At 45.0% G+C, this 17,190-nt stretch overlaps 1 protein-coding gene and 1 pseudogene across 1 annotated transcript; one reads left to right on the top strand and one right to left on the bottom strand.

Moving 5' to 3' along the window:
* The first annotated feature begins 2,433 nt into the window (after positions 1-2,433).
* Positions 2,434-7,066, top strand: NFKBIA (NFKB inhibitor alpha). Its single transcript, XM_028720688.2, has 6 exons — positions 2,434-2,814; positions 4,066-4,174; positions 4,867-5,077; positions 5,390-5,478; positions 5,601-5,861; positions 6,455-7,066. Exons 1-6 carry the CDS (start codon positions 2,540-2,542, stop codon positions 6,500-6,502), a joined length of 993 nt encoding a protein of 330 aa, XP_028576521.2. The 5' UTR covers positions 2,434-2,539; the 3' UTR covers positions 6,503-7,066.
* Positions 7,067-15,421: 8,355 nt separating this feature from the next.
* LOC144327472 (large ribosomal subunit protein eL31-like) lies at positions 15,422-16,042 on the bottom strand (annotated as a pseudogene).
* Between the last annotated feature and the right edge of the window lie 1,148 nt (positions 16,043-17,190).

The following is a 17,190-nucleotide window of genomic DNA, read 5'->3' on the forward strand; positions in this document are numbered from 1 at the left end:
GGAAACATGGCCTCACGCTGTCTCCCACAGCAGGAGCACCAGCATCAATTTTGCTTCTTCCTCACCCCTCAACCTCTATCTTCTGATAAGCAGGAGGTCAGGTGAGTAACAGTGCCTTGGCATTCCATCTGTTAATGACATTTTGGAATAGGAAATCCCATGATTTAATTCTGCACTGTACAAAGCAGCACTTATTTTGCCTGTCCTGATTCTCCCACCATTCAGCTTCATTCAACAACCCTAGATAGTATTAATAAGACAGAGGGGGAAATTATCTATACACTTAACCCATGCCATGCATAATTGTATAAACCTGTGTCAAATCCCCCATTACTTGCATTTTTCCCCCTAAACTAAGTTGCTCCAAAGAGTGAAACATTCCCTCATAGGGAGTCGTCCCAAGACGCTAACCATTTTAGTTGCCCCTTTCTGCACCATTTCCAGCTCCACAATATTGTGCTTTAGATGAGCTGATGAAAACTGGACACAGTGTTCCAAATGTGGTTGCATATCCAAGATTTGTATAATGCCTCTACAATTGGAAGTTGTGCTTTTTGATCCCTAACACCTAACTCTTTTTTTGCAGTTGTCACACACCAGGCGTGTAAACATGCAGATAGAATCTTTTGCCCCAATATGCATCACTTTACACTTCCTCATAATAAATAAACCTCATTTGCCATTTTAATTCCCATTTCACCCAGAACAACCCTGAATAACTGGGCATCACCTGCAAATTTGGCACAGCTCTTTTAGGGACAGGTTAAAAAGCACCAGTCCCAATACACCTCCTTGGCAGACAGACTGGTTTAAGGAAAATCCAGGTCTCCTGTGTTAAATGTCCTATGATTTATTCTACACTAGATGGCACTGCAGATAGTTGACTATAGACTCCTCTTCCTCTTCAAGGCAGAAGGCAGGCTGTTTCTTCAGACTTGTCTGAAAGCCCCTAGCGTTCTGGTTTCATTGTCAGTGCAAAGTACAGTATATGGCTTAGATTACAATTCAAGAGCAGGAGAGAGGAGAAAAAGCATAAAGGAATTTGGAGATGGGAGGACATGAACAGCCTAGATGACAGCAACTGAGACTGATGGCAATAGTCCTGAAGATGGCAAAAGCCTCCTCTGTATTTACTAGTCTGTAAATTAAAATAGCATTTCTCAGTACTCAGATTTGGAAAGGCAATAAACTCCAGATTCTGCCAAGCTCTTGATTCTGTCTGTCTCTGCTCCTTAGTCTCCACCAGGTTGCAAACCTAACTTTTCAGGATTCTTTGATCTTTCAAAGACTGGAGTTGTGCAGCCTAGAACACCCACAATATTTCCCCCCTAACCATGCATTGCAGGAAGTGATCAGTAACAGCAGGCATGCTATCTTTCAGGGAAGTCTTTTTTATTGCCTTTCTTGATCATCCTTCTTCAGAAACTCGGTTGAAGCAAATAAACCCTGAAATTTTCCCAGAACATGCTTTGGACAATGACGTGTAAAGCCCATTCCACTATTCATAGGCCCGGGGTTTCCAGTGCAGACAACCAAAGGAAGGTCCTAATGTAAGTTCCTCAGGGCAGAGACCCATTGTTGCTCTTTAACCATGTTGTATAATCAATATAATTAATAAAAAGCTGAGAAGAACTCAATAACCTGCTGCGTAGTGTTTTGTGTTAGCTGCTTTGGATCACGCAAAAGTGCAATGTACATCTATTATAAAGCCAGGGCAATCCTACAATGTTTTTCATGTTGAGTTCCTGTGCTTTTAACGGGGGGGGGGGGGCACACACACAACCCACAATCTGGCAAGTCCTCAGTGTGCACCATACTCCTTTGCAAAAAGGTGGCCTTAAGGAAAGGGCTTGCGCTTCACCACTCTGCAGCATTCTCTGCAATATTGGAAAGATTGTGTCGTTTGCAATATATGTGGGGCTTATTCCTCCACAGTGCTAAGTTCAGGCACCCCTACAAATATTGCACTGTGGCCCTATTAAGTGCCGGTGTCCGTCCTGCAAGGCCTGCCTGCTCTTTCCACTCCTCCCCTTTAAAACAGGGCCAGGAATATTTACCAAAATACCAGGGCATTTTAGGGCTATATCTATCTAAAATATCAAGGCAGGAGGGAAATCCCAAAAAGAAGGATCGTAAATTCTTTTCTCTCCTTTTTTGCATATCCCGAAAGCCCATCGAGGAAAAGCCGGGAGGAGTGGAAGGCCTCGAGGGGTGGGGTGGGCGCCTTAGTCACAGAAAGCCATCCAAAAAACTTTCCCTTCTGTGGAAAAAGCCAAAAATTTCCAGCGAGTGACTAGGGAAGGGAATTCCTCGGCCACAGCCTTTGCTGCCACAGCAGCAGCAGCTTCCAGACAGGACTGAACTAGTTGGCCCGACTCGGCCGGGAAATTCCCGAGCGCGCAAGCTCCGCCCCGGCGCAGAAATCCCCTCCGCCGAGGCTGTATAGGCAAGCGCCGCCGCCGCCGCCCGCCAGCTTCTCGCCACGACTTCGCAAGGCAACTGCACACTTCGGGACCCGCGGCTCGTTCTCGCCCAGGCCATGTTTTTCAGCCCCGGCTCCCTGGATTACCCTATGGATATAACGATGGACAACCACCCCCGGGACGCGCTGAAGAAGGACAGGCAGCTCAGCCTGGTCCAGGACGACCGCCACGACAGCGGCTTGGACTCCATGAAGGAGGAGGAGTACGAGAAGCTCGTCAACGAGCTGAGAGACATTCGCATCGAGCCGGCGGAAGCCTCCGCGGGGCTCCAGAGCGGCCCCGGCCAGGGCGCCCAGGCTTGGAAACTGCAAGTGACCGAAGACGGAGACACGTAAGTCTTGGAGGACTTTGCAAATTCGGGGAAGGGGATCGGAACTTCGACCTCTGTGGGCGGTTTTGCCTCGCGTTCCCTCGGAAGTTAGCAAAGTGGTGATCTTAATGCTTTTCCTTGGAAATAGATTTGGTTGGAATTAATGGGGCTTATTTCCAAGCAAATCTGATTAAGAGCCTAGTGGCCTCTGTTCCCTAGATGTGAAGGAATCTCTAGAAAATGCAGCACGGGACTATCGCGAAGAAGGAAATGTGGCGGGTGGGGGCAGCTGGGCATTGCAAGGAAGACAGCGATCCTTTTGATTTGTTTTCCCCCTTGAAAGGCGACAAATTTGCTTTTTAAATTTAAACGCCTCTTTAGTTTTTAAAAGAGGTTAGCATGGCGGCATGCATGCAAAAGACCCGAGGATGCACGCAGTGCGCGGTTGAATTTCAGCTTGCTTGAGCGCAGTGAAGCCCCGGGAATTACGCATTTGCAGCGGCGAAAAAGACCTTTCAGGAAATTCGCTGGCTCTTTTAAAGCGGGCCCTTCATAATAGTTACTTCTGAGTTACTGACCGAGCAGAGTAGAACAATCAGTAGAGCGAGCCAAACGCATTTTTAAAAAAACCTACTCACAATAATGTAGATTTTTAGTGCTCGTGTTTTGACTCCATCCGCATTTGTGTTTATTGCACAGGCTGCTTTGCAGGGGGGAGCGAGGAGCCTACTATGTAGATCTTTAATAATAGAACGCGGGGTGTGCGGGGGGGGGGGAGAGGTCCTTTGATGTCGCTCGCGTTCTGCTGGTTACATAAAAGCCCGGGGATTTTTGCAAGTCTGGGTTTTCCCCTCCCCGCCTGGGCCGGCTGCCAGCGGATAGGGGCCGGGACGGGGTGTTCTCACAAGCTGCGAGGGGGGCGGGGCTTGAAGGAGGCGCCGGGCGGGGCGCACGGGAGGGGGGAAGCGCTCTGGAAAGTCCCTGGCGCCTTGCCCGGAACACTCAGCTCACAACAACTCCGCGGAAAACACCAGGTAGCGAGAGCACGCGCCTTCGAAAACCCCAGGCTTTCGAAATCGCCTCTCTTGCCGCTGAGGCTGATGTTCTTCCTCCATCATGACTCGGATCCTGGGCACGTTGCCCGCGGGATGACGAGCAAGAGCAAAAGAGCTGATTAGCAAGAGGTGGCTGGGAATTTTTTTTGTCCTTTGTTTTTTCTTTCTTTCTTAAGTACTCACCATCGGGTTTTTCCCACCGTTTTCCTCTTTGCAGATTTCTCCATCTGGCAATTATACATGAAGAAAAGGCCTTGAGTTTGGAAATCATTCGCCAGGCAGGACGAGACAAAGCCTTCCTGAATACCCAAAATAACCTCAACCAGGTACTTACCCGGCAGGGTTTTCTTTCCTCTCTTGCAGGGATCAAACATGGTGCCCTAGGGGACTTGGAAGCTTTCCAAAAGAAACATTTTTTGGTGGGAGGAAAAGATAAATTTAGGAAGAAATTCAAGGGGTTTAAGTAACTCATAAAATTGCCACCTTTTAGCATAATTATCCCCATCAATAACCTTGGCTCATTGATGGGGTTGAGCTCCCAAGAAAATGGGCGTGAATTTGTGGCCTTCCATATGTTGCTGGCCTACAACTACTCTCAACCCTAATTCTTGACTATGCTGGCTGGGGCTGATGGGAGTTGAAGTTCAACAACAACTGGAGAGCCACACGCTCCCTCTGCCTTATTTAGGGCAAGTCTTTCAGGCTACAAGGAGCTTTAAATTAGCAATTTGTGGAAGTGGCTTTTCATGGTTGGCTCCCAAGTATAGTAGGATTGGACCACCAACGCAACAGTGTGATTGTTCTCTCAGAAGTGTATCGCATGACAAAAAGCAAAACATCGAGGAACTTTTCAAAGGATTTATGGAAAGTGGTTGATCCTGAAAAAAACATACTTTCCTCAAGAAGTGGGTTCAGGAGTGATGACTAAGAAGACTGTTTTGTGTACTATAATGGCTAGTCTGTGAGATTTTTCTTTTTTCTGGTTAACTATAATGCTTTCTCAACTTCCAATTTGCAGACTCCACTTCACTTGGCAGTGATAACAGACCAGCCAGAAATCGCAGAGACTCTTCTGAAAGCTGGATGTGACGCAGAGATCAGAGATTTCCGAGGAAACACCCCGCTGCATATCGTTTGCGAACAAGGCTCTCTCAGAGGTGTCGGTGTCCTCACACAGTACTGCCAGAAACAACAAATCGACTCTATCCTACAGTCGTCCAATTACAATGGTAAGCACACATTCTGAGCTGCCAGCTCACTGGGTACTCCAGCCCTTGGCACTGTGCTACATTGCCTTGTGATTCAGAGAGTTCTTTCCAGCTCTTTCTGTATAGCAAGTGTCAGCCAAGGAAGGGGGGGGGAGGGTGTTCCTTGTTCTTGCTTTGCTTCGTAGTCAGCGACTGGAATCAAATAATCAAGCTTCTTTGATCTGAGTAGGCCATCTTTAAATGGCTATAGCGTATATGATTTGAAAATTATAGCCAAGTGTTGGAATGACTTGTATGACATGAAATTTAATCGCCTCCATTTCTGTTTCATAGGACACACGTGTCTCCATCTGGCAGCTATTCAAGGTTACCTGGCCATAGTAGAACGCCTCTTGTCCTTGGGAGCAGATGTCAATGCTCAGGTAAGATACCTGCCATTTTCAAACAAGCAAGCCTTGTTTGTCCCAGCAGTTTGAGAATGAACATCTTAGCATGTGTCCGGCCTAACTGAATGCACCCTTTTCTTTTCTTTTTCAATAAACAGGAGCCTTGCAACGGCAGGACTGCCTTGCATTTGGCTGTCGATCTACAGAATCAAGAACTGGTGTCGCTCCTGTTGAAACACGGAGCGGATGTAAACAAAGTAACCTACCAGGGCTACTCTCCATACCAGCTCACATGGGGAAGAAACAACTCCTTCATACAGGAGCAGCTGAGGCAGTTTACGACGTTGGACCTGCAGATGCTACCAGAAAGTGAAGACGAAGAGAGCTGTGAATCGGAGTCAGAGTTCACAGAGGATGAAGTGAGTGGCCATTTCTCCATTCTATGCAAGAGAGAGATTTCTACCATAATTTGCACACACAATTCCCATTAAGGTTGTTAGGAAGCAGTTGTAAACAACAAGGGACTAGGTTTTGCTTGCCTTTGACACCTTGAAGGTATAAGCCTGGTAACAGAGTTATTACCAGTCACCCATTGGTGTAAGCACTGAATACTCAAAGGTATAGAAAATGCATTGATTAGATTCATTTGATTCTAGCAAATCATTGCACTGACTTCACACAAGGAGGAAAACTGGCTTTAGGGGAGCATTTGACATGTTATGATTTAGGGCATCTTTTAATAAATTTTCAAAAGTGGATTTAAAATTACAGTAAGGTATAACTACTGAGTTATTACTCATGTAGCAGCTCCCAGATTTTTTAAAGTTTTTAGAATGCAGGCTCTAGTGTTAATTATCAGGTGCTATTTTCCTCATGTGAGTGCAGCTAAATTTAATGGAACACTTCCTTGGGATAATGGGAAATGGCCCTGTATTCCCCTTAGAGAATTACTTCATGCTCTTTCTTAAAGCCTTCCATTAAGCCTGATTTGCTTTTTCTTCCCCTCGTCTAGCTCCTGTATGACGACTGCATCATTGGCGGACGACATGTGCCTTGCTAAAGTGGGAGCGTTGCACGAAGCAGAGGCGAGCAAAATGTGAACAATTACTGAACACACAGCACAGTACAGAGCATGTTGTTAGAACAGCAGGTGCTGCCTGCAGTTCAATGCACAGTTCGGGCAGGAATGAACTTTGGTTGTCAGACACCAGAAGAAGCCTGGGCTCATTTGCACCAGAGAGTAGATTGTACAAATAAACGAACAGAGTGAGAACTTGGACGGTTCACCTACGTATTCACTGCATGTTCTACAAAGGGGCTGGCCCAGGTCACCATCTGTTGTGTCCTTTTGGAAGACATTCCATATATTTCTGACTGACTGATAACAATCCATCCCAAAGACTGAGCTCAGGTGCCCTTTGTGCTGCACGGCAGGCAGAGCGATTGCAACCCAAAGAATGTCCTCTTCTCCATCCACAGGAAAGGGTAGCAATTTAACGTTCAGGCTGTATATTGCAAGCCCTATGCTTTGCAATATGTATATTGTGTGTAAATATTGTATATTTTGTGAATAGCTTTTTTGGTACTTGTGTATATTTATTAAAAAATCAAATCAAATGAGAAATGCACTGAATTGATGAAACTCTTTCCCCCTGCTGAAGAATTGCTCACCCGCTTTCTCCTTTCTGATGCCCAGTTAGGTTAAATCAAACATCTCAGGCAATTGGTTCATTCTTGCACACATTCACATTAAAGAAAGCCACTAGTGTCCTGTGTTAGTAACCCAGGGCAGGGGGTGGAGGGGGACGAATAGGGGTATATTTGCACCCACGTGCTGTTTACTCATTTTCATATTGGAGCCAGGTCAATTCAAAAAACATTTCTGATCACATCAATCAATTGTCAGCGTTCCTTTGAATATAAAGCCTCCGTTATCCTTCATGGTATGTTAGGTGCCATAAGGCTCTTCTTTGCAGTCCCATTGGTTTCCGTGGAGAAATTAAAGCATGTATTTAACTCCCCCCAATTAAAATCTCTGGGATTTGTCAAGGCCCAACTTCTACCAGGTTGTGCCACAAATAAAAGCCATTATCCCTGGCCATTATCCATTCAGGTATGTATCCACTGGTCAAGTGTCCACCACAGGTATTCCTGGACCCTTCCACAGGGTCTTTCGAGAACTCCCAATTTGAAGTTACCCCTCATGCCTCAGGTTTGTCAGGTGGAGGTTTGCCCCATGCCATTGGTGTGTTGCCCACAGTTATTACCTGACCTGGCTTTACTAGGTTATCTTCACTACCATATTGCTGCTTTTATATGGCCAGCATATAAAGGGGTAGATGAGGCTAACAGTGGTCAAGAAGGAGGCTTCTGCGTGTCATGTAGAAGGATGTGAGGGGCAAGTGGGGCTCATCAACCTGGGAAGGTAGCCCATCTAGGCAAAGGAAAAATGATCCTGAAACTCCACTACAGGGTATCTTCAGGAGAAGAAAAAGCTATGGAGTAAAACCTACAGAAATTCAGAGTGGAGTCCCTAAAATGGTTGGGTGGCTCCTTGTACACCTCCTGGCAACTCCTGCAGCCAAGCTGGTCCCAAACATACTGCTCTCCTTTGGACCACATCAGCGGGGCTGAGAGGGGGTTATTGTAGTCTGGGCAGCCCAGGACCTCTATACACACTGTCCAGCTTTGCGCCCTAGAGAGGTCACTTTGGTGTTCCTGACACAGCGTTTTGACTTGCACCCCTGAGGTTCACTCAGCTGTCTCTCGAGACAGATGTCAACCACATAATGGCTTTACAAATATTGGTGTCCAAACTTCCTTAAACCTAGCTCTTTCACCAGGCTGCCTTAATACATTGAAGACGGGCAAGCTGATTTAACTGCAGTTTTCACTGCAGCATTGTGGGATTTCCTTGTTGACACCAGTGGGTTTAATAGCGTATCCTGTGGTTTGCAGTAGCAGAAGCTTCACATGGTGAACACAGAAGAAGAAGAAGAAGAAGAAGAAGAAGAAGAAGAAGAAGAAGAAGAAGAAGAAGAAGAAGAAAAAGAAGAAGAAGAGTTTGGATTTGATATCCCGCCTTTCACTCCCTTTAAGGAGTCTCAAAGCGGCTAACATTCTCCTTTCCCTTCCTCCCCCACAACAAACACTCTGTGAGGTGAGTGGGGCTGAGAGACTTCAGAGAAGTGTGACTGGCCCGAGGTCACCCAGCAGCTGCATGTGGAGGAGCGGAGACGCAAACCCGGTTCCCCAGATTACGAGACTACCGCTCTTAACCACTACACCACACTGGCTCTTCCTCTAGTCCAGTCTCATTGTATCAATGCAGTTTATAAGACATGGATGGGGAATCTGTGACCCTCCAGCTGTTGCTGGACTCCCAACTCCCATCATTCCTGACAATTGGCCATATGGGTTGGAGTTGATGGGAGATTCCAACATCTGTAGGGCTATAGGTTCCCCAGCCCTCTTGCAAGAGAAGATGTCAGCCAGGATTGCAGGCTGGATCCATTCCCATTATCTCCCTGAGGCTGTGTTGAATTTGTATAATTTGGGTTCTTGGTAGGCTGTTAACAGTTTCAATAAATGCCCCTGAACTTTAGCCTCAATTGCTTTGCATGAGGAACACTGAATCAGGAGATTTAGCTCCGTTCTGCTTTGCATTGGAACTCTAGCAGCATGGAAATGATTAAAGTCAAGTGTCATTCTGAGTCAGGGTTATTCCCATTCCTCTCTTTGTATGATCAAAGGTCATTGCTTGAAACTTCCTGGTGGAAGAAGAAAATGTATACTTGGTTATCCATAATTCAGCCTGCAGTTAAATAACTGAATTCGACTTTAAAGGAAGAAACCAAAATTCTGCAGCTTTTCATTTGAAATAGCACGCTGTGTAACCGTTGTATAATTTAACTCATTTTGCAGAAACTTTCTGAAATTGAATTACTCGTTTTGAATTGGGTATTTGATGATGATTATTATTTTAAACGAGGGATTTGGTAGTTATTGGTGTGGCGAAAAGGAAGTAGGGATAAGGAGGGGCAATATAGATCAGAAAACATTACTACACATGGAGAAGGAAAGACAGATACATGAACAGCTCATTTACTGAACAATGGACCCTGTTTTATTTTAAAAATATTAAAAGAGCATGATAGTTTTCAAATACAAAAATATAGATTTCCCCCAAATCAAAACCAAGAACTTACAATGAAGCTTATCTACCCCAGGATTTTACCCGAGGACATATATTGCCACAGGGGCTGAATTAAATCAACCGACGGGCAGGATTAGGCCCCCCAAAATAGACTTTGGACACACCTGATCTATCACATTACCAATGTACCTCTTCCACAGATACTGTAATACGTGCATGATTTCAAATGTATGTAGCCTTAAGAGTTAAAAAAACATTGTTTTGTAAAAGTAGTATAGGGCCAAAGTTCGCAGAAATTCAAATTTAGTCCAAGAGACAAATTATTTATTGCCCGTCTTAATAATTGCTTAAAACTATTTGTTTAAAATGTGCCAATTCTAGAAAGTATTTATAGAAATACTTGGAATTTGGCTATTATTTCAGAAGCTCTGCATGAGCAATACTATGTCGGAAATACTGCACATAAAATGCATGAAATCTGACCCATCTTTTCATTTGCTGTTTCAGAGGAATTTTTGTCTTGCTCATAATTTTTTTTTGAAAACAGCTGTTCGGAAAGATAGAAAACCTGGATTTGGAAGCACATATTTTCTGAGAGTTTTATTTTCCCTAAGCTCCTCCTTGACCACGTCTGCTTAGCAGCTTTGCACATGGATATGTTGACTCTGCTCCTACCTGCAGGACCATTCTCAGAACGTTGTAGATGTAGAGGATTTCTGCTTGATTCCATGAAATGGTTGCAATTATTTCTGTGGAGGGGGTGGTGGTGGTTAGGCTCCCTTCTAATTTCTGTATCCAGCATGAATGTTATTGCTGGAATGGCCAGGCCAGCCTGGCAATGGCCCGCTAAGTATGAGTCATCAAGCTAACAAAGGGAGTGGCTCTGTGCCAGAATACAAATGGGTGGGCCTCCCTCCCTCAATTGTCTATCAGTTAGAAAGACAAAAGGTCAGAGTGGAGAGGTGAGTGATAAGAGCTAGAAGCCAAAGGCTGAAGAGAGAGCCAGGCCTGATTTTTTATAGAATCCAAGGCTGTAGCTCTGGGAGAAACAAGACCCTGCATTGTTGGTTCAGGTTGTATATATATGCAAACAAACCATTTATCATACAGACACACAGTCTCTGCTGTGCCTCCTTCCTGAAGGAAACACGAACCCTGAGTAAGTGCCTGGAATCCAAGTGGTGCAAGATTTCAGGGGTTCCAATTACCTACCCAGGGAGTCCAGGCATTCAGCCATTTATGTTATGGGTCCTTGCAGGATTCCACTGTGTTTCCTTCTATATTAAACCACTGGGTGAGGTCATTCGAGGGCTTGGAGTTAAGAGTCAATAGTATCCTTATGACAACCAGTCAGGTGAGGCTGTACAGGTGTTGCATCCTGGATGTGATAATGGGCTGGATGAAGGCCCATAAACAGAAGATGAATCTTGGCAAGACAGAGGCATTGTGGATGGAGAGATAGTTCTAGCTGAAGGGAAATGATATTCCAGGCTGTTTTGGACATGGTCACACACCTTCTGAAAGGGCTGGTCTAGAAACCACATGTATGTCACCTTGGGTCCCACAATGGAAAACAAGGCAGGATATAAATGCAAGAAAATACATACACAAATATAAATTCCTGAGTGGGACTAGTCTGGCCACAGTAATTACTATAATGGATTACTATAATGTATTATATATGGGGCTGCCCTCGAAGATGACTTGGAAGATTTATTATTGCATAATTTGGTTGCCAGAATTTTAACGGGTGAAGCCCAGGCTTGTTCACAAACTTAAAATATGTGCACCAGTTGCCTATTCATTTCTTGATGCAAGGTTTTGGTCTTTATCTATAGGCCCAAATGGCTTGGGATCCAAATATGCAAAGGTGCCCTTCTGCTATGCCCATCTCCCTGTGTATGGTGCAATACGAAGATCTGGGAAAGGGCTACAGCTCAGTGGTACAGCATCTGCTTGCATGCAGAAGGTACTAAATTCAGCCCCAGCATCTCCAGGTAGGACAGAGATCCTGCACTCCTGGAGAGCATTTTCCAGCCAGTGCAGTTGATACTACTGTGATGGATGGACCAATGGCCTGACAGCTTCCTATGATTTTAAGTGCCCTCTTCCAAGCACTTTCCCTATGAGAAGCACATGAGTGCAAGAGGTCTTCTTATTCTTTGGCAATCACTCATAGCCGAGTAAAATCTTCCATGAAAACGGACCTAACAGTGAGTCCGTAAGTGACTGTGGAGGCCAAGTCTGGATCCACACATTCTTTCACAGCAGGGACATAGTTTCCGGGTGGGAGTTGATCATGGTGAGGGTTTGCCAAGAGGGTTTGCCTCTTAGCATGCTTCTCCCTTTCATCCTGAGTTTGAGCGTCTTCAAAGTCCATGACACCTTTGGTAAAGGCTGTTCTCCAATTGGAGTGCTCACAGGCTAAAAGGTAAAGGTAAAGGGACCCCTGACCGTCGCAAGCGACTCTGAGGTTGCGGCGCTCATCCCAATTGTTGGTGTTTATACTACATTTTTTAAGATTTGCCTTGAGAGAGTCTTTTGTTGACCATCAGCATTACGCTTTCCATTTTTAAGTTCGGAATAGAGTAGTTGCTTTGGAAGACAATAATCAGGCATCGGAACAACACGACCAATCCAACAAAGTTGATGTTGAAGAATCATTGCTGTGATCTTTACTTCTTCCAGCATTAGTTTGACTGTCTTCCCAGGTGATTTTTTTCCCCCCGGAGACACCGTTGATGGAATCTTTCGAGGAGTTGGAGATGGTGTTTATAAGTGGTCCATGTTTCAGAAGCATACAGTAAGGATGGTAGTACAATAGCTTTGTCAACAAGCATTTTGGTTTGCCTGAGAGTGTCCCAGTCCTGAAATACTCTGGTGCTTCAATCGGGAGAAAGTTGCACTCACAGAACTCAGGCGATGCTGGATTTCAGCATCGTTGTCAGCCTTGTGGAAAGATAACTGCCCAGGTAGGAAAAGTGATTGACACTTTCCAATGTTACACCATTGAGTTGGATTTGGGGTGCAGCAGAGGGGTTGTTTTGTGCTTGTTAGTGCAGCACTTTGGTTTTTTGGATATTGAGCGATAGGCCAAGCTTTTCATAAGCTTCTGAGAAGATATTTTGGATGGTTTGGAGGTCATCCTCCGAGTGTGCACACACTACGTTGTCATCAGCATACAGAAGCACTATGACAGAAGCTATGGTAACCTTACTCTTTGCTTTCAGTCGACTCAGATTAAAGAGCTTTCTATCTGTTCAGTATATGATTTCTACCCCAGTGTGGAGTTTCCCTTCAACAATGTGTAGGATCATGGCAATGAAAATAAATAGAATTGGGGCGATAACACAACCCTGTTTAACACCCGATCCCGCTGTGAATGATTCACTTTGAGACCCATTGTTATCTGTGATTGTTGTTGTCATATTATCATGGAGGAGCTGAAGGATGTTAACAAATTTATCTGAGCAGCCAATTTTCAGAAGGACAGTCCACAGGGCATTGCAATTTACAGTGTCGAAGGCCTTAGTCAAGTCAATAAATACAGATCAATACAGGAGTTGGTTTTGCTCTCTGCATTTTTCTTGAAGCTGTCGAGTGGTGAAAATCATGTCCATTGTCCCTCTAGAAGGTCGAAAACCATTTTGGGATTCAGGAAGGGTCACCTTGGATATAGTTAGGAGATAGTTTGCTAAGACTTTCCTTGCAAGAATTTTGCTGGCCACAGCTAATAAAAGATCCCTTGATAGTTTCCACAATCAGTTCTATCACCCTTTTTTTTTTAAGGGTAATAATTTTGGCATCCCTAAAGTCTTCTGGGATCTCCTCTCTCTCCCAAATTTTTTCAATGAGCTTGTGAAGTTGTTGTGTAAGTTCAGTTCCGCCCACTTTGAGGACTTCAGCAGATAGCCCATCAGGTCCACTGGCTTTGTTGTTTTTCATTTGGTTAATAGCTGTATAAAATTCTCCCAGATTTGGAGATACTGTAAGCTCATATTTGTGAGAGGACCTCAGCAGCTATGGAGGAGATGCAAGAGGTACCCCTGACACCAGGGGGGTGGTTGGAAAGGCTCAGGGCCCAAGCCCTTAGTTATTCTGTGCTGAGCCCCAGGTTCCTGTTCCTTCCCCCTCCTTTTAAGCTTAAAAAGGCTTTTTTAAAAAATCCTGCAGTGGGGGTAGCTAATGTGGCGCCTTCCATCCATGGTTGGACTACAACACCCATCATCCTCAGCCAACATGAACAATGACAGGGCACATGATCTTGTAATAGGGCATACTGCAAAATGCATTGCAGCTGAGACCTCTGCCAGGGCCAGGCACCCATCTAAATCTGCCCAGAGGCACTCTATGTATCCATGCAAATTTCTCCCATCGAGTCCTGTAAGTACCTAGCAACGGCCCCCGCCTGCTGCCTACTTCAGGAGCTTTTGTTTATTTAGCCAGGCAATTTACATTTGTACAATTCCTCAGTCTGCTTTGAAATTTTCATGTGTGGACATTTATTCTACTTGTCAGGGTTCGTGTTTTATTGTACTGTGTTAGGTTTTCTATGCAAATGTGCCTTTCATCAGCTTCAGGTGATAAGCCAGCTATGCCCATACCTGGATAGAAAGAGCTTAGAGTTACCCACACTCCAGTCACAATGCTCTGGTGCATTGTGTTGTATATTGGAGCTGCCCTTAAAAATGGTCTGGAAACTGCAGTTTGTTCAAAACAAGGCCGTAACAACTGGGCATTTTAGGCTAGTGCTTTACCAGCTGTATCAATCTCCAGTTCTTTTCTGGGCACAATTTAAAGTGCTGGCCTTAACCTATAAAGCCCTTATCTGAAAGATTGCTTCTTCCCACATACGCCAGCTGAAATAGGGTTGCCTTATTTCATACAGTGAAAAACTGGATAGTTGTTGAGCTTCTTTTCATTCTTCCCAAAGTTGTTGAGCTTTTTTAAACAAAATTACAAACAAGCCGTTTTTGAGCTACATTGGTACCTCAGGTTAAGAACTTGATTCGTTCTGGAGGTCCGTTCTTAACCTGAAACTGTTCTTAACCTGGGGTACCACTTTAGCTAATGGGGCCTCCTGCTGCCGCCCTGCTGCCGCCACACGATTTCTGTTCTCATCCTGAAACAAAGTTCTTAACCTGAGGTACTATTTCTGGGTTAGCAGACTCTGTAACCTGAAGCGTCTGTAACCTGTGGTACCACTGTATTTTTATGTATGGCTCCATTCTCCTCACAGAGCTAGAGTGGTTTAATGATTGGTCCCTCTTCCCAAGGAATTCTGGGAACTGGTGAGGGGCAGCCTCTGCTGTTACTAAAGGACTTCCCAGCACACCAGCACTAAAAGCTGCAACTCATGTGGGTGACATCACTCCCCGTTCTAAGAAAGCAAGGCCTGTCATCTGAACGTTAACAAGCAGTGACGTGAGGGGGAAACCTCCTGCAGGAAACTGGAAAATGAGCAGCATCGGGATCACAAGATGATGTCTGCTCCTAAGCTGCTGGCGCAACTCTAAAAAAGTTTTTATCTTTACTGGAACAGGAATTCGGTTTTGAAAACAAAATGCTGCTGTATGGAGTGTTCCTGTTCAGGAATATCCATTTCATTCTCCTTCCCACTGAATTCCCATTCCTATCTCCCCCCTCATCAGTATTTCATGGTCACTGAGCATGCTCAGTCCCCATTAAGCTGTTCTAGAGTCTCTACCCCCATCCCCAGCAATGAAGTTATTTTTCTTTTCTTTTCTTTTCTTTTCTTTTCTTTTCTTTTCTTTTCTTTTCTTTTCTTTTCTTTTCTTTTCTTTTTTTATGTCATAACATTTTTATTTCAATGAAAGATTAGTTTTCATCCACATTAACAGTCTGTAGGCTTTTGAAAGTGGTAACTGGCACATATGTGATCAGTGTACAGTGGTACCTCGGGTTCCAGATGCTTCAGGTTACAGACGCTTCAGGTTACAGACTCCGCTAACCCAGAAATACTACCTCGGGTTAAAAACTTTGCTTCAGGATGAGAACAGAAGCAGCGGGAGGCCTCATTAGCTGAAGTGGTACTTCAGGTTAAGAACAGTTTCAGGTTAAGAACAGACCTCCAGAGCGAATTAAGTTCTTAACCTGAGGTACCACTGTATACAGTTGATTAGGCGAATCCTCGTCTTCATTGCGTTTTCTGGATAAACGCACATGGATACGATAAGGAACATTCCTTACTCCTTTTGCCAAGCCTTGTTCAAGCGGGTGTCAATGCATAAATCAGGAGTCCACATCTCCTTCATTGCAAATTTACGGATCTCCTTGAGAGCACGAGGAGCCTGCTTTTTGAAGCTCACGCCATGGATCTGTTTGCAAATGTTTATAGTATATTCCCAAGTAACCACCTCATTGATGGCTGATCTTCCTTTCTTCTTTTCACCACCTTTCTTTGCAGGAGCCATCCTGCTCAGGACCAGAAAGCATGAAGTTATTTTTCTAAAGCTGTTATGTACTTACACAAACCTTCCCCCAAGCCTGCTGATCTCTACGGGTGGTGTGTATGTGTGTGTTGTACCATTTTGCCTACAAAATAACTGCCCTCAGCACGTGAACATCAGAAGCAGAGGGAATAGCTCAGTTGGTTAAGAGAGTGTGGTGCTGATAATGCCAAGGTTGCAGGTTTGATCCCTGTATGGGGCAACTGCATATTCCTGCTTTGCAGAGGATTGGACTAGATGATCCTCAGGGTCCCTTCCAACTCTATGATTCTATGATGCCATGTTTCTATGATTGATTGTGTCCCAGGGACACGCAGTCCTGTCAAATCCTCTCTTCCCCACCTTGCTCCCAACGCTGAAGAGGAGAAAACGATGCTACCATTTCTAGGGAAACAAAACCAAGAGAGGAAGCGGCAGAACAGTCCTTTCACACTTGCAACCTGAAGGATTTATACTTAGTGTGACTGGAGGGAACCAAAAAGTACCCAGGCACGGAAAGTTAAACAGGAACTAGGCAGGTGGGGGTGGGGGGAGGAACAGCTGTGCCTTAGGAAGCAGGGGGTTCCCCACTGCCTTTCTGCTCAGAGTCCAAACTGCGAGAGCAAATCCTGTGAAAATGCGTCGAGAGCTTGATTTGAGACAGTGTGCGATGCTGCTCTGTTGAAAATGCCTTTGGGAGAATTGGAATCCTACCCCACGTATAATCTTCCTTGGACCCTGTGAATTCCATTTTGAATGCAAAACTTCAGCTCGCACAAGGTCCCCGTCTGTCCTTTCCCCCAACTGCAAGTAGCAGTGATCTCCCACACACAAGGAACCGGGGGCGGGGGACAGGAAGCTGCCATGTGTAGAGTGAGACCATTGGCTTATGTAGCTCCATATTGTCTACTCTGGCTGGCAGCAGCTCTCCAGGGTTTTAGGGCACAGGGTATTTCCAGGCCTAGCTGTGGATGCTGGGGATTGAGCCAGGGGCCGTCTGTGCCGTGAAATGTTCTCCCCCTCTCCCGCCCTATACATTTGAGAAATTGTGATAAGCTTCTGTTGCTTTCCTCTTCTTAGCCCAGTGAATCTCAGAAAGACCTCCATAATACTCACATAATATCACCTCTGGACCTTTTCCCA

The sequence above is a fragment of the Podarcis muralis genome, chromosome 1, assembly GCF_964188315.1.
Source record: "Podarcis muralis chromosome 1, rPodMur119.hap1.1, whole genome shotgun sequence".
NCBI classification, from domain to species: Eukaryota; Metazoa; Chordata; class Lepidosauria; order Squamata; family Lacertidae; genus Podarcis; species Podarcis muralis.

Excerpts from the sequence above, each read along its gene's own strand:
- NFKBIA (XM_028720688.2), top strand. The coding sequence starts at position 2,540 with ATGTTTTTCAGCCCCGGCTCCCTGGATTACCCTATGGATATAACGATG. Across the intron at positions 2,815-4,065 it reads GTGACCGAAGACGGAGACAC|ATTTCTCCATCTGGCAATTA; the intron begins GTAAGTCTTGGA and ends TCCTCTTTGCAG. Across the intron at positions 5,479-5,600 it reads GAGCAGATGTCAATGCTCAG|GAGCCTTGCAACGGCAGGAC; the intron begins GTAAGATACCTG and ends TTCAATAAACAG.